At 39.7% G+C, this 24,471-nt stretch overlaps 1 protein-coding gene across 1 annotated transcript in view; it reads left to right on the top strand.

The window, feature by feature from the left end:
- Positions 1-12,185: 12,185 nt before the first annotated feature.
- The window catches only part of LOC306773874 (calcium-binding protein 5-like), a gene marked incomplete at both ends in the record, with an annotated part of 21,395 nt that continues 9,109 nt past the window's right edge, over positions 12,186-24,471 (top strand). Inside the window, 5 exons of the mRNA XM_079263818.1 lie at positions 12,186-12,241; positions 12,623-12,724; positions 13,077-13,215; positions 21,685-21,715; positions 23,230-23,376. Coding sequence (XP_079119944.1) covers positions 12,186-12,241; positions 12,623-12,724; positions 13,077-13,215; positions 21,685-21,715; positions 23,230-23,376 — 475 coding nt within the window. The remainder of the gene's footprint in view (positions 12,242-12,622; positions 12,725-13,076; positions 13,216-21,684; positions 21,716-23,229; positions 23,377-24,471) is intronic.

Raw genomic sequence — 24,471 nt, 5'->3', positions numbered from 1 at the left:
GAATCTTAACCAGATGCCTGAACCCCCTCAACTTGCTCCTCTCAGTGCAGAGGAACAGCAGCTCTACTCTGATCCTCTCCTGGATGACGGAGCTTCTCACCCTTCTCAAAGGCCCAAACCTAAACCAGTGCATGAAATCTTCAAAGACACAGAATAAAGACTTAACCAAGAGGAACTGGGCTCTAATCTCTCACACACATCAACTTGCTCACATACAAGACAATCCAATGAAAATGATTCATTTTCAGAGGAAAGGGACATTTTAACTGATCTTATATCAAAGCACAACCAGGGAAGCTCTGTGATGCAGGAAATAGACTGAAATTTATACAGTGTGAAAGTTAATTAGCAGTTAAACTAACATTTGTTAAGTTTTATTCACTGAGTTTAATAATATCGCCTTATTTTCACCAGAGTGACGTAAATTAAGTGTTACATTGAAGTGTCCCACAGGGAACATCAGCCAGACAACAGATTCCAGGTGTTCCCCCAGAGTCCATTTCAAATCTGCATCTGTGAAAATTTACAACACAGCCGATCCCCTTTTCCCCATCCTCAAGTTAAAGTAAAAAAAAAAAAAAAAGAAAAAGCAAAAAAAAATAAGGCAAAAAAACCAAGCTTTTTTGCTTGAAAAGAACAATTCCATATGATTACAGATAAAAACTGGGTAACACTTCAAAATAACTACACATTGGTTAAGTATGAACAAATACTGAATTCATCTAAAAAGCATATTTCTGACAGAAAACTGTATATATAAAGTTGTATATGGTTTTATAAGAACATCATTGATAAGCACATTAGTTAGGAGTTAAAAATTCCTGAAATCCTCCATTATAAAGCGAGTTTCTGACATTAATACTCATTGGTAGAAGGAAGCAGGCAGGAAGGAGTTAACAATTCAAAGATCTACACTCCATTGGGAGCTGACTGGTGCATGAAACACGCATTATTGCACTAACTTGTCTTTCCCTGTGAAGGTAAAGGCTGAAACTAGTTTCTACCTCTTCAAAAAATCAAAGTGCTAAATAAGGGCTTTGGTTGGATGGGCTAAGCATATTTGAGCGTGGCAAGAGTCTGATTGCACAGGGGAATGGGTTCTTCAACAGTGCCCCACTGCAGCATTGCCTCAGCGAGCAAAGTCCAGATGGAAAAAAAAAAGAGAAAAAGGGAAGTATGTGGAAAATTCAGATTACGCCCTACCTGCAGCTAACTCTGTTTGCTTCATTTACACAACAGTGAGCACCAGATGCAGATAAAGTTGCTTTCTTATTGATGTTAGTGTGAAATTAAAATATTTTCTGTATTAAAATGACAAGATTGAACCATTTTTAAATGATTGTTTTAAATGGAGTGACATTTACTTCAGTCATGTCAGGTAGCAGGTTTGTCCAAAAAGACATAATTCACTGCATAGTTATAGTTATGCATGCCTCCATAAGACCAAGGTTCTGTCCTTGTATCACATCTATTTGCTTGGGACTTGATAAAGGTTTGGACATTTCATATAAATATTAAACTTGATGAAAAAACTGCTACTTAGGAAATGGACAGGTTGATTGTAAAAAGATGAAGGTAGCTTGTCAAAGCTGCATGCGGAGGCAACTTTCTGAGGGTTCTAGTTTAAACTTCAAAAATTCAATTTACTGCCATTGTCAAGGTAAAATTTCCCATCCAAGGCTTTAATGTGTGGACTTATTACTTCACAGGTAAACGGCATTCCTTCTCACTCCTCGCTGTCAGCTAATTAACCTCCTTCATCTTGAAATGCCCGCGCTTTTCACTGCACAAGCTAACACAGCCTTTTTCACATGTTCTGTAAGAGCTTGCTGTAACGCAGGCTGATCTGTACTTTCTTTCTGTGAAAAATGGCTGAAATTGCATTTTTTTTGCAATATCAAGCTTGTTTAGAGTTACACTTTGTGGGATCTTTGTTTTATTGCAGGTTTTATCACTTCTGCCAAGGCAGAGGATGTGTAGTCAGCAAGGTGTTGGTGTGTCTGACTGTCTCTCTGTAACGTAACTGAAATGTTTTGGAAAGAATTTGATTAAATTTTCATCAAATCTCATTAATGGAATAACGAACAACTGATTGGATTTTGTGGATGGTCCAGATAACCACCTGGGTCCAAGAAGTTTTTTAAAAGGATTGTTTACTACATGAAAACTGGGATCATTTTACCGTTACAGCTTCAAACTCAAAACACCCCAAAAATTGTGCCTTGGTGGAGGTCTGCACACTGAATTGATTCTGGCTTTTTTTATCAAATGAGAGGCTCTGTCTCTAATGGGACCATGTGACCTGGAGCACGTTGCTTTACAGCTCCCCTCCTATAAACACAGAGGGTTCTGCTTTGTGCTCATTTTTCCTTCTCTTACAACAAATGTTTGTCATGGCTGAATGAAGTAACAACGTGAAAATGTGTCTGAGGAGGCAAGAAAGACAAAATGGGAAAGGTATTGCTCCAGAGGGAAGGGCATGAGTCCATCCATCCATCCATCCATTATCCTAACCGCTTAGTCCGATGAAGGGTTGTGGGGAAGCTGGGTAAGCAGTCTTTGGGCAAAAGGCAGGGTACACCCTGGACAGCTCACCAGTCCATCGCAGGGCAGGCACAAGTCCACCTTGGCAATAATTCACTCTTGGAGTCATACCAAAATGTGATGTACTTTGTCACATCTTTCAGCCCGTGCTTATTCAAAACAATGGTAATAAGTGGCTGAAGAGCTGCAGAAGGTCACAGTGTACGTCTGTGTTTATTTAGATGTTTAGTAGAAGCTAAATGCACCTAGTTAAAGATAATCAGCTACAGACCAAAGCTAACAACATTTACTAAACATTTCACACAAGTTTGGCTGGTTTGTAACGTTGGGGAGCCATCAAGATTTGAAAGTGGCCCAGTGTCTTGGCTCCTCCCCCTCTTGTTTTGCTCCTTGCGTGATCCAAGCCTTTCTTATTTGCAGCTTTTTCCACCAACAATTTTCTCTTTCTTGGCTGTTTAGCGGGAGGAGGCAAATAAACCGAGCCGGGTCGGGAAAATCCTTCCCGCTTTTTCTCAGCCATGTTTGCCTTCCAAGTTTCTTCTTCACTACTTTGTATTTTATCCCAACATGCTGTTTATATACAGTGTGGATATCAGGTATGTGCTGTGGGAGAGGGAGGAGGGGAACCGGGAAAAGAAATTTCTGGAAAATAGGAAATGAACAACTCCATTTCGGTCCGAACTTTTGGATTGGTCAGATTCTAACTATATTTCTTATTGTTCATAATTACAATATACACTACTCACAAAAAGTTAGGGATATTTGGCTTTCAGGTGAAATTTATGGAAAATGCAATATGTTCATGCTACAGTGATATAATATCATAAAAGTAAGACATTTAAGTAGAAGGATGCACTACTGATTTCCTCATCTCAAAAAATTCATTCAACACAAAAGGTAACAACAATGGTAGTTACACCACAACAAAAAATTTGAACGTCTCAGTATCTCGTCATGTGCCCTTGAGCATCAATTACAGCTTGACAACGACGTCTCATGCTGTTCACAAGGCAACTTATTGCCTGCTGAGGCATGGCATCCCACTCTTCTTGAAGGGCAGCCCTCAGGTCATTGAGGTTCTGGGATGCAGGGTTTCGAGCCTCTACACGACGGCTCAGCTGATCCCACAGGTTTTCAATGGGATTCAGGTCTGGAGAGAGTGCAGGCCATTCCATTTGAGGTACACCAGTCTCCAACAGCCGTTCCCTGATGATGCGGCCTCGATGAGCAGGAGCATTGTCGTCCATGAAGATGAAATTAGGCCTGTGCTGTTCATGTAGGGGCACAATCACTGGATTAATGTTATTCAGGTAGTATGGGCTTGTCACTGTACCATTCACAAAGTGTAGGGCAGTTCTGTACCAAGTGGACACCCCTGCCCACACTGTAACACCGCCACCACCAAAAGCTGGCCTGGTGACAACAGTGGCTGATGCATAGCGCTCTCCCTGACGTCTCCAACATCGTTGCCGGCCATCATTTCTGCTCAGTGTGAATCGACTTTCATCAGAGAACAGCACTGAGGCCCACTGGTTCCTCGTCCAGCGTAAATGCTCCCTGGCCCATGCAAGACGATGATGCCTGTGCCTGGTGGTGTGGTCAGGTACCCGTGCAGGTCGTCTAGCACGCAGACCACGCTGATGGAAACGGTTTCCAATGGTCTGACGTGACACTTGGGTGCCTCTCACCTCTCTTAAACGTGCCTGTAGTTGAGTGGCATTCATCATCCGGTTTCTCAGGGCAGTGTTCACAATGTAGCGGTCATCAGCACGGGATGTGGCCAAAGGACGTCCACTTCTAGGCCTTTCTGTGACTCTTCCAGTCTCTCGATATCTCTGTTGCAACCTGCTGATGACACTCTGTGACACTCCAAGCTCAGTGGCCACTTCTGTCTGAGAACGTCCTGTTTGAAGCATCGCAATGGCAAGGGACTGTTGTTCCATTGTTAGGTGTCGTCTTGGTCTCATGATGTCAAAATGTGAACAGCATGATGAGGACAACTGTTTAAACACCAGCTCTAATTGAACCAGGACATTTATTGGTCAATTCAAGGATCACACACCTGCCGTGATTTTTGCCGTTAAGCTCCTTGTTAGAGAACAGCAACTTGTGCAAAATTTATTGAAACATTTAACAGTTGGACATGTGCATTTAAAAGCTTAGAGAAGATCACATTAAGTTCACCTGTATAGGTTTGAATGCATTTTAGGCTTGTTGTGAAATTTCACCCAAAAGCCAAATATCCCTAACTTTTTATGAGTAGTGTGTGTAGACTACTATCAGGATGAGGAACCACTTCACCCAGAGTATTAAAAAATGTCTGTGAACAACATGCCTACCCCAGCTTTAACTGTACTGCTACAGGTATGCTCCAATGGATGTTTAACTGTTGCCTTTGGCCTGGTAGTCAGTGTAGGAGATACGCGGCCCTAAACTGAAGTTTCTGGTTTAAAAAGAAGAAAAAAAGTACTCCTGTTTAATCCTGCTTCACATCCAGAGACTTTGTTATGCCTTGCTAATATGATTTGTATGAAAGCCTATTATGGTAAATAATGCCTGTAATATGGTCTGATGGGCAAATGTTGAGATGCGTTTCCCTTTTATTTTTAACTCTGCCTCTTTTATAACATTACCTGATCCTCACATCACAGACAGGTAAAAGGGGAACATAATTATCCACGACTTCTCATAATCAGTGGAAAATGGTTCCCTCTGTGTTAGTCCCATTAGCAGTCCCATCCAGTCCTGTAACATGTTGTGGTTGCTTATTGTTCTTCTGCACATGCTGATGGAAGTTAGCTAAATGGGCAACAACACTTAGCTTCTCATATTCATGTAAATGTAAAGAAAAGCTCCAATTTACAGGGACAATCACACTGTTTAGATCTTAATCTCCAGTCATCCTAATCACACCATTTGAACATACAGAAAAAATACAAGTCGGACGCATATACTACAAGAACACATTGTTGTCCTTGCTGTTCCTGATGAGTCAGTTGCATCTGTAATCCAGACATATTTAGCTGGATAATCACCTTTCATCATATAATCCTCTAGTTAGGTAAGAGGACTTCATGCTCATACACCTTATTCACATCCGTCATCCAGGACAAACTGCTCAGGCCTGACCCGAAAGAGCCATCCTAGTAAGTAGAATAAACAGTGACATTCTTTCTTCCTTCCTTTGTTGTAGCTATAGATGGAAAAACCTGCAAAGAAAAGGAAAACTTTTAGCCTTTCAAATGATTTATTGTGAGGTGTTAAGGTTTTGTTTGGCTCTACGCTGTTTAATAATTCAACTTGCATTATCAACGCTTCATTTGTAATGAGCGAGCCCTGGACAGGACATGTTCGAGGCAGCCCACTCACAGTCTAATGAGACTGACAGGCATTTCCTCCTGGCTTTATAATGTTTGATTATCTGGATCTTGACTGTGTTTTGCTGTATGAACAGATGGCCAGCCCTCTGCTTGCATTTGTTATGGTTCAATATTTGTGTCCCTGTTGCGTGCTGAATTGCACTCACATCAACGGCAATGGATCAGACGAGCCTGAAGTGAAGGAAGAAAAGGTTGCAATTAGACAAAAATTGTTCAAAACAGAATCATTTTCAAATCTGGAGACAAGAAAGATATCTGCATGTGAAAAAATAAAGATCTTCTGGCGTGGTGCTCGACATCTAAAATGAGACTGAAGGTGACAGCCTCATTTCACGGCCATGACATGAAATCAGTACTGGTGGGAGGAGAGGTGGGAGAGTCAGGTGGAGACAGTGGTGCAGAGGTGTTAGAATAAGTGAAGATAAGATGGAGTGCAAGACCGGATTGCATCACAATCACTTGTTTATGGATGAGACCAGTTCAGAACTCTGGGATCAATCGTTTTGTTGCTGGGCAGCAGGGATGCAGCTCACCAACGTTAACGCAGCAAAAATACTGCAAAAAAACACCAATGAACATGACTCACTTGTAACATCATGCATTTCATCCTGACACTACTCTCAGAACAATCATCTGTTTGCATTATGACTCAGATTTACTCCTAAGATGCTAACCAAACATTTATCTCAAAACAACAAAAAAAGAAAAAAAGATTGTGGCGAGTTAGAATTTTCTATGCTTCCTGTGAATGTGCTGTATGTGGGTCATGTTTGTATAATATATACCATGAATCTCAAAGCCCTCCACTCCAGTGGTTGTTGCGAAATATATTTAGAATTCCTATTAAGTGTTTAACCCCTAATGCTCCATTCAGATCCTATTGCACATAACAAGTGCAGCCTGCCCTCCGTGTTCAGCTGTGTTTGTTTTTGCCCAGTCCACCTGGCTCTCCATTTCATTACCTCAATTAGCATGATTAGGATCTAAAATTGCTTGTGTCGGCTCTGTGATTGACAGCAATTGGCCACTTAGGGAGGAAAGCTGAAGACACACCGAGTGCTGCTCAATGGCTTGTGTAGTGAAACGCGCACGTGTACCTACCCACTGTGCCAGTGGGTGTCTGTGTTTTCCCTGAAGGGAGCTGTGCTCATTGAGGATGAGAACTATTCTTCATGCAAACAATTGCTGCATATATAGCTTGCGTTACCCACATGTGCGATGTGAATGTGCTTGTGCGTTTCTGCACATATGAAGGAAAGGTTCTGTAAATATAATGAACTTGTGGAATGCGATGTTGACTATGATTTGTCCTATACGTCTCCGTCTGTATTTTTTCATTTTGATTGGCAATAGTATGAAACAAAAATATTTAGTGTTGTATTTCATCAACTTCTTGTTATTTGTTATGAAGCATTTCAGACCTCCACCCGTCTGCAGTTGAAGAAGAATTATGAATGGAAAAATGAATCACTGCATGAGTTTAGATGTCATTTCCAGCAGGTGATTGTAATCCTGATGTGATGGTGAAGCATCATTTATAAAAGCCAGAGTCTTTGAGGGGGCAGAGATGTGAAAATAATCTTAAGTTACTCAGCAAATATGTGAGCGAAAAAAATAAGTTATATTTTATTATTATTTTATTTTCAGCAAACTGACCAGTTTAAAAGCAATTACACAAAATAACATCAACAAAAAGTAAATGAACTGAAATTATGAAAAGGGACAGAAAGACACAAACACTTACATCTGCCCTTTTATCACATCTACATTTTTCATTGTCGTCAGTTTTATTCAACATACAAGAATAATTCACTGTAAGAAAAAGACAATTTACTCAACACTGCAACACATCTAACAATGCAGCTTACAGCTGATAAACATGCAAGAGAACTAATATGCGTTGGTTATTTGGTCCCAGCCGCTGCAGCCAGTGGTGAGTCCATCTGTTGGGTCTCGCTGCAGTTGTTGGTCCTGAAGGCCTGGAAGCCCACTGGCCACTGGTGGAAACCTGATGACCACTGAGAAGATGTAAGCGTTGACAACTCTGACCTTCAGACTTATTGGAAGACCCAGAACACTGAAGTCTCCTTCTCTAAGTGATGGAAAACCAACCAAAATCATTTTTTTTCTGGATATCAGGCTAAGAGCTCATGTCTCCTCCTGGCCTGTGGAGTACTGTCACCAACAACCAGTCCACAGAGCAGCTTCTGTTGAAAGGATTTTTTATTACTCCCCCCGTTGCTCCAGCATTGCTAAACAATTTAAGAATGGAATTTTATTGAATAATAAGCATGTCTAAGGACCTAAAACTGTTGAACAAAAAAGATGCTGTCTGTAACAAAGTGCAGGAAAGTGGGAGACATCATGGACTCTGATCTTTTGAGCCTGTAATATTTATCCAATGGGAGCTTCTTATTCATGATTGTTTAAATGAATCATTGCTAAATGATTGTCTAAACTTTGACCCTGCAATTTACAACTGATCGCATCCTTACTTTACCAAAATAAAAGCATGCCACAGATAATTTTGCCTGGCATGACTGTAGGTGCTGCAGCACAGATGAGGCAATGCTAAGGAGGTTTTCTGTTTTTAGAAATTTCATTAGCTACTGATGCATCAGACCTTCACAAGCTCATTTTCAGAATTTCACTTGCTGTATGATATGAAGTCATAAAATAACACTATTATGTTCCATTATTGTTAAACAAATGAAGTCTCAAACTACATAAAACCGTCCTGTCATGAGCCGAACACTTTGGTAGAAACAAAACTCCTCGTTTAGTTTGAATACTAGTTAGCTTTAATTTCCAGCTTTGTTAGGTACATTTTAATAAGCAGTAAAATTTGGAAATCTAATGTTAATCTCATAAAGGCAGCATGGACTTGTCTGAACTTGGATGAACCACTCCCAAAAGAAGTGAATAACGGTATCAGGCAAAGGGGGGAATAAACAAATTATGCCATCCAGACTGTTATCAGCAGCATCTTATAAGTCAAACCCTGTGATGCTGTGTGGTTGCATCACTGCCCCTGGAAAAGAATCATTTACAACTCTGCCGTGCAGCAATAATGCAGAAGAATATGGTCTGCAGAGACATTAGTGGCGACATTTTTTCCTACAGAGAATACGAAGACATATTTGCAAGAAGAATGAGGGGAAATTAAAATTTCAAATGCTCCATTTGCTTGAATGTGTTTTGAGTATTGCGAGAAAAATGACATAATTAAAAGCTTTTTTTTAAAAAAAAAAAACAAAAAACCTGCTGTATGTCTGAAAGGAAATGAAAACACGGTGCAAACTTTTTCTAATTTTGGATTATGCATCGTAAATTGAGCAACCCACATTACAAAAGCAGTGTAATAAATATAACCAGTTATCTGTGGACGCGAATATTCCTCCACTCCACTCCCACAGAGCTTAATATGCTCCAAGTGTGTTGTAATCAGTATGTATCACATACACACTGATTGTGTGCGAGCGTGACACACAGGCAATCGCTACTCAGTCATGGCACGTTTCACTCAGCCCAGTGGGAGTTGGGAATGGAGCTTATCGGACAGATACACATTAAATGGTCACCAGTAATTTAGATGACTGCTTGGTCTTTGTCTTTCCTCTCATTACAGCCTCCTTAGTCTTTGTGCACCCCAGAGGCGTGTGCTGGATCAGATTTTGGGTCTTTGCTCCATGTTTGTGGCATTTGAAATGGCGGTGTAAGGCTTTGTGTTTATAGCACATCAGTGCCAAATACGGCTATTCATCATCAGGCGCCGATGCTCACAAACGCAGAGGTCCATGACAGAACATTAATCTGCCTCTCAAAGAGACAGCTAGAAACTCTCTCCTCCCCCTCCCGTCCACTCCCCCTCCCCTCCTCCTCCTTCTCACAAGTCCTGCACATGATTACCATTCACTCCTTTGGTCATTTTTCTCTTCGCCATCTTCCTCTAACCCACACACCTTTATTTCCATTTTTCATCTACATTTGTTTTATTAATATCAGCTGTCTTGACCTTTTGAACCCCATGCTGTTTGGGTATTGTTGTTCCATCAGCATTTGCATCTGAGCCCTTTGACTGACTGCCAACATGTCAAAGTTTGCCATTTCTCATTCAAGCTGGGATCTTTTTTAACACACGCACAAAAACTCAAGTGTTGCATGTGACTTGGAAGCATAGACTGTATATAAAAAGATGGACGTAGCCTCCGTGACATCACCCACAGGTATCTGAAGAGCTGAATCGAAGCTGGGTGGGCGGTTCCTACCATCGCCATCTTGGCAGGGGCATGTGTGTCGTCTCGCCCGGAAAATACAAATATGGGCAAAGAGGTGGCGCTGAGAGGGGAGCCATGAGTGTCATGGTGGATAGTTGACATCGAGCAAACGAGCTTTCTGTAGCTAAGAGCCAACCGAGCTAACCCGGAGATAACAGGAGCTAAACAGCTAACGGAGGTAAGCGGGTTAAAGCTAAGTCACGTTGTTAACCGGTTAAAAACCGCGGTTGTTCTACCTTCTTCTGACTTGAAACAGAAGATTGGGTACCTGTCAATCAAAGGACGCCCCTAAATATGTCAAATTTCGAGCTTAAATTACTTTTAAACAGGCGAGTTAGAAAAAAAATTCACTCCCCCCACAGTTGTCATGAAGGTAAACCTGACCTATGAACCAGGCTGTAAACATGTTTATTTCTGCTGTTCAGTTGTTCTTTTTAACATGGGAGTCTATGGGGATTCGCTCGGTTTTGCAGCCCCTAGTGGATGAAGGGGTAACTGCAGTTTTATGCACTTCCGCATAGGCTTCACTTTTTACCACCATAGGCTCCGTCCATCTTTCATATACGGTCTATGCTTGGAATCCATGAATCAGTCAATGTGATAGCATCAAATCTGGACTCTATGTCATGCCTTGGAACAAGACAGGACAGTTCCCATTGCCTCTGATGATGAAATATCCAGTTACAACTAAACCATTGAGAAATGTTCCCATTATTTAGCAGGTACAAAGATTATGGTTTCTGGAGTTCTCCTTTCATGACAGCTGCACAGGGAAGATTTTATTTCTAACAAACTTGTTTAGATGAATCAAGGGTTAATTTTTACATAACTAAGTGAACATGGCATAAATGACCTCACATTTGTCAGTAAATAATGCATCTGCTTGGTGTCCTGTTTGTTTTAAGTCAGATTTAATCCTTTCACATGCCAAATATCCAACATCAAGTCTTGAAGATGGTAGTCTAGAAATAATCCTGTGATATTCCAAAAACTCTTTATAGGATATTATTGAATGAAGGGCCATATAATCATTATATGTTAGTGATAAAGACTGTATAAAATAGAGCTAAATTGGGATTTGTGTATTTTTTAGGTAGCCAAAAGCACAACCCAAAATTAATTAAAACGTGCTTTGAGTGGCTGTTGGACAAGGGGCGGACACAAGAGTGGCTACTCATGAAAACTTGGACACTACAAAAATGAAATCCTTTAAAGGCTAGTGTATATGTTGAACTCACTGGGTGACCATGACTTTAGTATGGATGGTTTTACTTCAACTAAGAAGTTAGCAGTTCAATCTCCAGTTTCTGAAAGTGAGAAAAAACATTAATAGAAAGTACTTTTTAAAAAAAAAGGAAAGAATGTGAATATTTAGATCTTATAAATCTTTTAGATTTGCAGTGAGGAAAAACTACTACTACAACTATTTTCTTTTACAAACATAAAATAAGTCGAATGAAAGATATATTCAGGCAACAGAGACACAAGTTAAAAAGTTAAACCAGATCGTAAAACAATGACAGCTTTATGAAACAGAAAATAAAAATAAACACACACACACAAGTGAGAGAGAGAAGACAATTCATGTTCTTTGGGTAACTGAACCTGGGTAACTCCAATCAGTCTTGCCTATATTAAAGTACTTGTCCACTTTTAACAGAAAAAATATAAATACAGTTGTCATGAAAGGAGAGAAGACATTTAGAGACCAGCTGTTTCGTCCAAGGCTGTGGGATCATTCCAGATGTAACATTTTGATGGGAAACTGTGGCGATTTCTTTGCTTTAAAAGCCTCAAGTGGCCATTTGTGGAACTGCAGGTGCTGAAACCTTCGCATTGGCTTCACTTTACAGTTGATGAGGTTGACAGGATATAATGAATTCAAAACCCGTTCTTATTGTGATTTAAATGGGAATAATATGTGTAGTATTTTCTGTCCAGCTAGAAAATCTGTAGCTTGTCTTTCGTTTGTTTTTCAGCCAGGATGTCAGTGAAAAGTGCAAAAGGAGGACCAGACAGCAGACCATCATCTGCCGGCAGGTCAGTAAAGAAGAACATGTTTAAAAACAAAATGATAAAATGCATGTTAGAATCTTATGCTTTCTTTCAACTATAAATTTGGTGATGCAACACTGCAGAGCTCCAAATATTAGTAATTTCTCACATAGTAGTAAGTGAAAGATGCACTTGTGCTCTACAGTTTAGTAATATCTTCGGGGAGTTTAGTCTCTGACAAGATAAAGTAATTCTCTGCTGCTTATCAGCAGTCAGTCTTAAAAGCCTGAACAAGATCCTTATTACAACCCTCCAATTTCCTGCCTGTTGATTTTTTATTTTTGTTTTGAAGAAATTGAAAAATATTGATAACAATGACAGAAAATCTAGCTCACTTTAAATTGATCAAGGCTCCTTTTTTCCCAGTGTGTCACCACGAGGAGGGAGAGCTGCAGCAGCTGGAAAATCGCCCGCTATGGGGAAATTCAAAAACAAGGCCCTTCAGCTTAGCCTCTCCAAGAAATTCTGGTTATTATCATTCTCTGTTTCTAATCAGCATTGATTAAGACGAGGGGAGTGAATTATGTAGGGTTGTGCACCCAATTAGAATCATCAAATGATTCATAAGGTGGAAAACAAGCCTTCAGAATTGTCCCTCTCAGAAACACTGCCTTTCTTTCTTTTGTGAGCGACCAGCGATGTCAGCTGACAGCACTTAGACTCAGAAGTCATTTTTCAGCAAGGCTAAAAATGCATCTTAAAGAGAAAGACCTAAAAGGCATTTGAGTGTGTTTGTTAAGCAAAGCTGGGATGGGAACTTGTTGGCTTGGTTTTGATGATGACAGCTCTAAACAATGGCATGCAAATGCACGCTTCACAGCTCAAAATCACAGTCCTCCACAGCCAAGGGGAAGGGCCCTGATGGAGAGGATGGTAGCCGGAAGAGTAAGAGAAGCCTCAGCAACAGCTCAACGGTGGCCGCAGCCTACATCGCCTACCTTAATAAACTTTTTGGACAGGTCAGTGCAGCTGCACAATGCTGATCATCCACACATGCTGTCACAGCTTCACTGCACAGAGGATTAGTTTATTAAGCAAATGATGTCACAAGCATCCACTACTTATCAGATATGTGCATGTCGACATCATGAGCAATTATAAATACTCTGTTCAGCACGTGCAACAAAAATACAAGTTTATACTCGCTGATATATATTTACAGTATTTCTCTTACAGCAGTCTATTAGCACCGTGCAGCCAAACAGGCAAATATGCTGAAAACTTATTTTCATTGACTTTTGAGCACCTCATCATTTTCAGCACCTCATCGTGTCATTTTTATTCATAAACCAAAGTCATGGAGGGAAAAAAAGATGCCAAATACCAATAGAAACAGACAATAAAAGCAAATATGGGCTGCATTTAGATATTGCCCTGAAGACAGACAAGCTCAGAGTTGATTAGTCTGGACTGCAATTGCATAATTGTTTTAATAGTTTTTTTTTTTAGGACATAAATAAAAATTTTATTGTTGAATGAATGACTTTTACATTTAGACTACATCAATTCTGAAACCAAAATATTCAAGGGATGTGAAAACAGCTAACAGGCAGACATCAGTAACTTCAGGATTTAGACAAAAGAAAAATCAGGACGTCTTTGGCAATATTTCTGTTTGATGAAAACATGTTAATGAAAATTGCTGCGTTCAAACTTAGCCCTGCCATTTTCCAGTAATCAGTCAAAAGGCTTTTATGAGCCATAACAGCAAGTAAACTGTTCTCATATTGGATAGCAAGTGTCCATGCCTCCACAGAGATTCTGCATCACTCTGCAATCATCTCCAAAGGTACAAAGTTTGATGAGGTTTTTGCGGTTTGAAACACACAGCTAAAATTCTCACTAAATGCTTAACAGAAAACACTGCTGACCTGAATCCCATTCAGTCTGTGGAAACAGCAGAACATTAAATTCTTCTGGATATCTCAGAGGAGGAATGATTCAAAATTACAGATGTGTTAAAAACAGCTTGGCAGCATGAAGTAGAAGTGTTTACTTGCTGTGGCAATTTAGCCTGAGAGAAGACATATGAGTAAATGCAAGCATGGTAATCTCTCTTAAGATATGTACAAATGAATGGAAATCAGAAATAACTCAGCATAGACATCTCTAATTCATTTTCCAAACAAATTTTAGGACTTTTTAATGCTGTACACAGTCAGAAGAATTTACTATTAATCAAATCTGGCGTAGGGATGAATAATTTATGGGCTTCAGTGTAATACCTATAATGTTCCGATAACATAACACTCAGAATAAATGAACACAAGCTTTGCAGCATTTGTGAATTGCAGGTAATAATCCACATTAATAATAATGCACATTAACACACATCCAGGGTTGTGTGCTTTTTACTTACTGAATATATTTCACACTGCTTCTGTTAATTTACTTGAATGATTTTCACAAACATCGGCCCCGGCTGGGCGCGTTGGGAGCCTGCCCATTGGCTGCTGAGTAAACACATCAGCTTTTGTCCTCAGGGGCATCAGCACTGACCAAACCTTAACAACAGCATTTTTATATACTGATAGCATTTCCTTTAAAAAAAAAAAAAAAAAAAAAAAAAAAAAAGCTGATCCTGCATCAACAAACCACAATATTCCAGTGGGTTATGAACCTTCTTAAGAAATAAGTTTCATATTTCTATAAATCTCATATTAATATTATTTTATTGGTTACACATAAACTGTTGGGAAAAAAATGAGGAAAAATTGGGGTGCTGTTGCAGAATGTGCAGATGTGGTGAAATGTGTAGAAATGTGCCTCGCTAGAAAACATATAAAGAGGGACAGAGCCATATATATATATATATATATATATATATATATATATATATATATATATATATATATATACATACATATATACACATTATACACACATCTACACAGAAAGGACAAGAATACCATTGCAAAGACATGCACTTGACGCCATATTAATTCATAAATAATTCATGACCTGTTCTTGTTTTATTCAGCACTTGTACATATAGTTACTGTTCTTATAGGAAGATGTATATATGGTATTATGTGATAAATATCATCCCAGCTCATATTTTTGTACAGTAAAACAGTCTTTAATTATCCTAATACATTCTCATAAACATTCTCTGAATATGTTTTTTTTTTTTTTTTTTTTTTTTGGTTTATTCATTTATTTAACATTTTCTGAAGCCACACAATGCTGTTCTGTCATTCAAGTACTAAAAAGGGCCACAAACATCAAGATAAAGTATTTTGTGTGCATAGAACATATAATTTAACAAAGAACCCATTTTAAATAGTATTTTTAGGCTTTGTTAATAGCCGCTGGGTGAAATTTGTTCCCATTTGTTTAATTGCTTCCATGAAAAATGCTAAAGATGACCCAGTTTGATCCATGGCAACAGGTCTCATGGAACGATGAATACTCCCCAGATGCCAAAAGTGAAGCAGCATCTTGACTAAGTATCAAACAAAAGGAAGCCAACATCCGAAGACGAGCTAGGAAATGTTCTTCCAGAAGCTTGGAGAAGGCTCGGCCAACCAGGACTGAGACGAGGAGATAAAGTGGTCATACCAGTTACTGACTTTCATCCTTATTTGAACTAGACTGTCAGAGTTTGCATGTGTCCAATTTTCCTGGAAAAATCTAAAGAAATGATTACTCTCTCATGACCTTTGCACAGTACCGTAAACTGTGACAACCAGGTACAAAAAATCCATGGTTTTAAAATCTTTATTTTCCTGTAGAAACAGAAAGACTAAGTGAGATAAAGATAAGTGAAACAGTGGAATGTACACAAAAACATACCTCTGAGACCAAACTAAAATGTCTGCTATTTTCCATTGATCACTTTCTCCCTTCCTCTTTACCTCTACCACTTACAGTCTCTAAGAGGGAAAACTAAAGCCCATGTTTAAACCTGCTAGAAATTCCCTTATAGGTAACTTATTGATGTGGCTTTCATGAGACGGTTTACTTTTAGCAATTTGCTGAAAATAAGCAACTTTTTCTTTCACATTCAGCAGTATTTGCTTTTCCATCTTCACCAACTCTACACTCCAACTTATTCTCACTCCAAGTTAGTCACAAATCAAGCCAGTACCTGAATAAACACTTCATAAAGATGGCATCTAATTTTTGCCACCGGCATTTCACCAATGCATTACTGTCAAAAGACTGAGTAATATTTGACAAAACAGCCGTACCTTCTTCCTAGGATGGAAACAGATTGGGGAATTTCCCATTCGCCTCCTTGAATCCTAAAACATTTGGAATGAAAAATCATTTTTCTTTCAAACCTTTTTGCGTTGAGAAAATAAATGGAAGGAAAATGATGTATGTTCACACCAACATTCCTGCATCCTTTTCCACTACCTCACTACCTATTTATTCTTATCATCAATAAGGAGGTTTAAAACAGAAGTGTGCTGTACATATGATTATCTAGCATTTCACACATCTTAATCTATCTAATCCTGCTCATTTAGATCTTGAGCTGGTTTGAGAATCTGTTGGGCTGATTTTTCAATGAAGTGATTATATAAAGACTGGCTATAGCTGTTTTTTAATATAATTTACTATGGGTCCATACACAGAAAGCATTAAGGCACAGATAATATTATCGCTTTTCGTTTATTTTATGATTTATTATTTATTCAGTTTCCACCTCAGATTTCAGCACATAAACGCACCTGCAGCTTCGACTCTGCCCTCACAAAAGTCATATCGAAATGTGCGTTTCGATCAGGAATAGTGTGCTTCAACTTTTTCTGTTCAAAAGTCTGACAAAGTTCATGTCACTCACAAAAAACAGTGAGTTTTGGTCCCATTGAAATGAATAGGATGTGGCGGAAATAAGTGAGAAACCCAGGTCACTTTGGAGCTTTATAACTCCGTTATGTGTTCACAGAAAACCATTTTTTAAAATTAAATGGGACATAAAAGCTAAAACTTTGACAGCCTGAAAGGACATTTTGACATCTTTTAGTGTTTGGCTGTGTGTATAGCCTACACACAACCAGTAAGGAACAAACCAGAGAGGAAGAAAAGGAACAGGGAAGAGATGACGCAGAAACCGCCAAATAAAAGTACTTGAAAAAGACATAGAAGAAGATGATGAGCAGAGACCAAAATTAAGAATAATAATGGGAAAATCTATGCACCATAGAGACATGAGCACATAATAAATAAATCACACTAATAAAAGAAAAGAAAACTAAAACAATTAAGTAAAAAGCATGCAGGCAGTTTAACATGAGCCAAAAAACGGTCAAAATGTATCTTTTTATTCAGACAAGTAGGGTTTTGGAAACGGTCCAATAAGGAAATAATTATGGCAAACATGAAACATGGACTGTGATATCTTCCCTCAGCTTTTAAGACTAAAAAAAAAATAAATAAAAATAAAAGTTTTCAGTGAAATCCTTCCAATAATTTCAGAAATGATTCACTTTCTGACCACAGGGCTGATTTCCATTAATACCCTGCCTGGCTTGAGCAAAGTGTTGGCTGTGTTCACAACTGATATCGTTATCCCAGATTTCTGCAGGGTACTTCCGAATTTCTGAGAAAATGACAACTGGAAGCATGTAACTGGACGATGTAACCCTTCTTTTACTTTTTGGCTAAAAGCATTTGCTGTATTTTTTATCCTGTATTTAAGTTAATCTGGGAAGTTTTGTTCTCATGGTTTATTATTTCTTTTCTTTTTTTTCTTTAAAAAGAAAAATATATCACTCAGGTCATACTAGCTGAACTTATTACAAAATTAAAATACTTAGTGTGCCTAAAAAATAAGATCTTATAACACATCTTCATAAAGTCAAATTAAACAGAAACAAAATTATCTGAGCGGCAGAAAGACTTATGAACAGAGTAGCACTGAAATGTGGTCAAATACGTCAGCATCATGTAAGTCCCAAGGGCTTGAAATCTGTCTCCTGCAATCATGAAAGCTGTTATGGTGCAGGAGTAATGAACATAATGGAATTGATGTCCCCCCCCCTTTTTAAACATTACTTGCGTCCCTTTATTATTCAAATGTGAAATGTGTGATAAAGCAAAGACAGTAACACTTGTACACTGTAGGTGTTCGCCTGGATGCTTAAAGGCAAAATAACTTCATAAATCATAAAGCAAATCGTTAATGCCAATAAAAGATGATGAAGTTAAAAAAAAAAAAAAAACTTCCATAAAACGTCTTAAACGCTGAGAGATTTTTTTCAAAATAATCCTTAGACGGACAGTTTAAAAGAATTTTAGGGACTGTTTTTATTTATGTTTTTTTTTTTTTTTTTTAAATTATTTTATTCTTTTAAAAAGCTTGAACTGTATGGGACTTATTAAAAAAGAAGGCAAAGGCGTTTGCATAACAGCATTCATGACAAAGGAAGGATTTACTGTGTAAAGATAAGAGAACATTTCACACCAGTAGGAGCTTCTTGTCCATGAACTTTTAATGATGTTCCATAACTAGATTCCTTAATAACTAATGGGACCGTTTCATTGTTTTGAAGCAATTTATGGATACAGAACACCATTTCTTTATGACCTTGGGCTTCTGTAGATGCTTTCACATCCTTGCCTGATGTAAAACTGTGTGACTCTGTGACTGATCTCACTTGTTTCACTGCGACAGTCGCTGGTCTGGATTTACTAGTAGCCAGACAGAGGACACGCTCCTTTGGCTGAGGCCGGGACTCTGAGGCAGAGAGACCATCCACCATACAGCATCTATCATGTCAACATGAGTATTAATAAGCCCTCTAGCCAGGTTCACTGTCAGCTATCATTAGGTCCAACAGCAGGGGGGGGAAGGAGACAGGACGGGAAAATAGTAAAGGAGTAAAAATTGACACTTTTAAATATCTAAGTGATAAACAACATAAAACAGACAGATGTGCTCATCAGGTTGGTCTTTAGGTGCTATTTCAGTCTGATGGTCCTATGTTTCAGTGTTCGGTATCAGCAAACCTCTCCTATGTGCCCGTGTGTCATGCTTACAAAGCAGCGAGCTGCTAAATTGGCCATGTGAAGGCAAACAGAGTGGCATTAACTGTTAATGGGCTCATTCTGATGGATCATCTGAGACTCTGCATGGCATGCTGTCTGATCCATTCTGGATGAAAAATATCCAATTAATGTGCGGACCTTGTTATCTAAATGTTGCCCTTGTATAGCTGGATGATCTTGTGGAGGGTAAACACAGTGCCATGTAAGCTGCATGACAAAAAAAAATCATATCAGTGCAAAAGGGTTTTAAAAAAAAAAAAAAAAGGCGTGCTTATAGACAGAGAACATTAAAAGTAATATAATTCCTAATGCAACCGCATCTTGGCGTTGCTTTTCAGCCGTGTTGGCAATGTCATGCAGTGAATAAGTATTTGAACGCCTGCCACTGCAGCTGTCAAATAAACAAAAACAGCATTTCCTCTTCTGTCCAGCACAGGATGACCTTGTATAAGTTATGTATTAGCTAATGTGAGTGCCAGCGTCTTGTTGGAGGAAATTATGACGCTTCTCTTTGCTGCTCCGCTGCTTTGATAATTAAAAAGATTCAAAATCTGTTGCCTGATAAAAGCAGAAGAAACAGAATGATATATGAAGTACACAATGCAATAGTATAACAGAAACAGAAATGTAAAAAAACGCAAGGTTTAGCATTTATATGACTTTCTCTCTGAATTCACAACTATTTCAACTCGAGCCATCAGAACCTGCATTACTGCATCAATCACAAGTCAAAAGTTTATAAATTCTGATGCAAGTCTGATCCTTTTGAGCAATGCTGCAAACAAATCAATAAACAAACCATCACACAACTTTGTTCCTGGAGGGAATGACCTCATCAGCATTATATCAGTGGCACCTGCAGCACACTTAGACACACAACAGAACTTTTGCAGATTTTCTCAGTGACATACGCCCCTCCTCCTCTTCCTCTATCGATAGCTAGAGGCTCATTTATGCTCTACGCAGAAGATGGATGCACAGACAGATTGACAGTGTCTTCCGTCTCCTGCATTGTTGAGCACATAGTTTGGTCCGTTTTAAAGGAGCTTAGCTATCCATCACTTAAGGTGGTTTGCTGTTGTTAGTTTGTCAAAGTAATACAGCTGCAGCAAAAAGTCGAGAAAACAAAATTAGGTTAAACATGGCTTGAACGCTTACTTTAGCCTCAACTAGTGTCTCTTTATTGCTGTTTTTTTTAATTGTATAGAGCCTTGTTTTTAATGTATTTTCTTTTCTTCTTCCTTTATGGCATCAAAGAGAGGAAAAGCCACCCTGCAGCAAATTTGTGTCTGCAGTAGTCAGTGCTTGTGGAGGTCATTTTGGCCATCTTGTTCCTTTGAAGTTATGGATGCCTGCAGGCGTGTAGTATCTGTGTGTTAGCAGTATCTCTTACTTGCTTCATACCGACACAGCTGTACTGCTATGTTTTATGAGTACAATGTGTGTGAAGTCTGTAAGGAAGAGTTTAACATTGTTAACAAGTCACACAGTCAAGATGATGTTGACTTATTTTCTCTAATTTGGAGATTCATGAATTAACATCTCAATTCAGGAACGATAATAAGATGTGTTATATTATACCTCATTGTAAAGGTTACTAATCAGGCTTTCCAATAATGCTATAAAACCACCCCAACTGGTATTATTACATGGAGAAATAATTGACCAAACAGAGATTTCTTTATTTTTTTGTGCTAAGTTTCGACCCTCAGTCTACTTTGAAATTTCCTACATTTTGTTTGACATATTATGGTTAAAATATATTTCCAACCTAGCTTTGGCTAATGTCCCGCATGCTTTAATTAGTTGTGAAAAATGTAAAAAATTCAAATCACTTTTTGGCTTTTTACATGGCTCCCCTGTCGGCTTCATAAACAATGTAACTTTATGAAGCTGTCAGCAAAACTAAACACAGTCAATTTCACTGTTGGATCACTTTACTGAAAATGCAACACAGAAGATGCACTAAATGTCTGCTGTTCATATTATTTGGATTTATAAAGTAGCTCAAATGTATCAGTGTTTCTTTGAAAGAGTGCAAGGTTTATGCAACTCACCCATATGTTTGTGTGTGGGTGAATGTTTGTGTCCACGCAGACTGCGATAACACTGCGCTTCTCTCAGGATATTGTAGATGCAATGTGTGTGTGTGTGTGTATATTTATATGTGTAGATATGGTGGAGTGTGTGATATTGTATCATTGTGCAAATTAGGGAGATATGTCGCTGGGTGAAATCCCATTAGAGTTTACTGTCAGCATGCAGCAGCGCTGACATGATATGCATGTTGTTCTAAATTGGTAGTCTAAAACAAATTATCACTGGGTATTTCTCCGGAGAATTCAGTCTTAAACCCACCCTGATTTCACATGCCGGCTGCGATACGGACTCATAATCATTTTCCATTGTGTCTTCTCTCTGCTGTGCAGGAGAGAGAGCTGATGCCGGGGGAGATAGATGGTAAGATGTTGTTGATGTTGTAATTACAAGGCAAGCGCGTGATACATCACCAGTCAATACGGAGCTTTATCAATTGCATCAATGGCTTCTCCCTTTAAGCTTGCTCCTGCGCATGAGTCATGCAAGAGATTGCAGGCTTCTCAGACTGCTTTGAAATATTTTTGCCAATGACTCAGAGCAATAAAAATCAATCAAGGCAACAAAACTTGCTTTTCTGCATTGGCTGTAGTTGTTTGCTGGAGTCGACAGCTTGCAGGAATATTTTAAACTTGCAGCTGTGGCTTTCTGCAATAACTGAATGTTTGTGTGTTTGACTTTTTTGGGGTGTGACGGCCCTAATGGGTTTGGTTTGTTTCCCTTTTTACTTGTGGTTTTTTTTCCTCCTTCAGAGTGGGAGGTGGAACTCATCAGGCCAACAAGGAGCGCCTGGCCAGTCCTCCTTGTATGCCATCCGTTGCAGCATGGAGAGCCCCGCTTTTGCCCTCTTCCCTTTCTCCCTTCCAGCTTTTTCTGCGGTCACCCTTTGAGCATACGGACGTGGCGATATTTCGGCGGTAGCTTTTAATCTTCTGAGCATCAGGCTCCTCAAAGCGGAACTTGTAGCTTCTTTCAAAGACTTCCTGATGCTCCAAAAACGTCTCTCCTTCGTCCTCTGAATCGTCCACACCATCTCGGACCAACTCGTTATATGTTGGGATCGGTTCATCGTCAAGGTAACCCTTGTTCAGCGTGTAATCTCTGAGGAACCGCTCCTTCTAATCCAGCTTGGGGTCCTTCCAGTAGTCTCTCAAGTATTTCATGTCCTTCACCTCCTCCGGACCCTCGAGCTCAGCCTGGCCTTTCAACCACTCCTTATAGTCCGCCTCCTCTTTCTGTGTTTTTATCCTCCGGGTCAACAGTTTTGACATTACTTCATCTTCACCTCCATCATCATCATCATCATCACTGTCCTCGACAAACTTCCGGAAGCTCTCTTTTAGCTCCTTCTGCTCCTGCACATAGCTGGGCAAGACTGCTCTCTCTCTCCTCTTGACAGCTTCCTCATCATCACTGTCATCATCTTCATATTTACCTCCCTTTTCTAGTATGACTCGACGTTCATTGTCTTTGAGATACATGAACTTTACTTTATCTGAGGACTCTGCATCATCATCATCATCAGATGCATCTTCAGAGTAGAACTTTGCATTTTCCTCAGAGATCTTCAGGTCTTTTTTTGTTAGCAGAGACGATGTTCTGTAAGAGTCTCTCTCAACATTAGGGTCCAGCTCCACTTCACTGTCATCAGAACTGGACTTGTAAGACTTGTAAGAGGAGTTGCTCTCCTCGGCTCGGTCTCCACATCGATCCTTTAGTCTTTGCAACTCCTCTTTCTGTCGGTGCTTCTCATATTTCTGCACAAACTGCCAGACATGATATTCTAATGACAATGTTCTCCACAAAATGAAAAAAAAGAAGAAGAGACATCCCAGCGGATAGAAACGCCCGTTTCATCCAGACTTCACAATCTGAAGAACTGTTCAACAGCTTAAACCTGAATAAACCGCACGGCCGCTTCCTGTCCGACACATCGCCAGATGGCCGCTTCCTGTCCGACACGTCGCCCAGCAACTTCTTGGCATCAGCCAGACACTCAAATAAAAGGAAACCTCAGGCTCCCTGTCAGTACATCCAAGCAACAACTGCAGAGTATCCAGCACATCTCAGCGACAGGTTATCTAAATTCTGAAACGAACCAGCAGCCACATTGCCACTTGCAATCAAGTCCAGCTTACATTGCTGCAGAGGCAACTTTGCCTCCTCAGTCTGACACCACATCCTTTCCGACTCCAACTGTGCTTCAGGTTCCGCAGCCATCTTCACTTTATCATGCTCCAGCCACAACATGAGCAATTCCTTCGGCTGCTCAAAAGTCAGAGCACCAGCCTGAACACCAGACTTCAAACCAAGAGGATCAACCCTCAAGACCTACAAATCTCACAAATTACCCTTCCAAAATAGTTTTACATTGTCCTTTAAGCGGTTATCAAGAATATCCACCTTATAATGAGCAGCTATCCTAAGAAGCTGCTCCTTCCATGCACCGATCTGACAATTCCCCCGATGGAGCTGCAACAAAATCAGACACCTCGGATATGTTGGCACTACCACAGGATGTGTTTCAGGACAAATGACAGACCCGAAAAGACAGAGTGCATAACTCCCGCTGTCTAATCACCTGCATAAACTAGCTTCACCTACAATAAACTCCTCCCTAGTCTTCATACAGTTCCAGCTGCGGGTTCTTATGCATCAGATACCGATGGCACGGTAAAGCCATCACACAAATGGCAACCATGGCGTGCTCCCAAGCAAAATCTTCAACCCCGGTTTTCCTGTAACACTACAAGTCCAATGCAATGCACCCAAAGGAGAGCACCACTAAGCCTACAAGAGAATAAAGCGCTCAAAACTAGCACCAACCGACATGCAGCGACACACATCCTGTCCTATACAAACAATCCGACAGAACACACCATCCTCCGCATAGCAAAACACACCCTGCCGACAAACCATACCCAGCACAGCCCCCCACCACCAAACAACATCATAAAATCAAACACACAGCTACATCAGCCACAAAACGCTGCCCGCAGGAAACCCCCACAATGCCAGAACGAGCCCATACACAAAGCGTAGAACCATCACGGCACACATGACCTGTCCATGACCCGGCTCAAAAGCCATAACAAAGACGCGTTACGCAGTAGAATTAC

This window comes from Telmatherina bonti (genome assembly GCF_933228915.1).
Source record: "Telmatherina bonti genome assembly, chromosome: 3".
Lineage (NCBI taxonomy): Eukaryota > Metazoa > Chordata > Actinopteri > Atheriniformes > Telmatherinidae > Telmatherina > Telmatherina bonti.
This window is presented reverse-complemented; position numbering and strand designations above follow the sequence as displayed.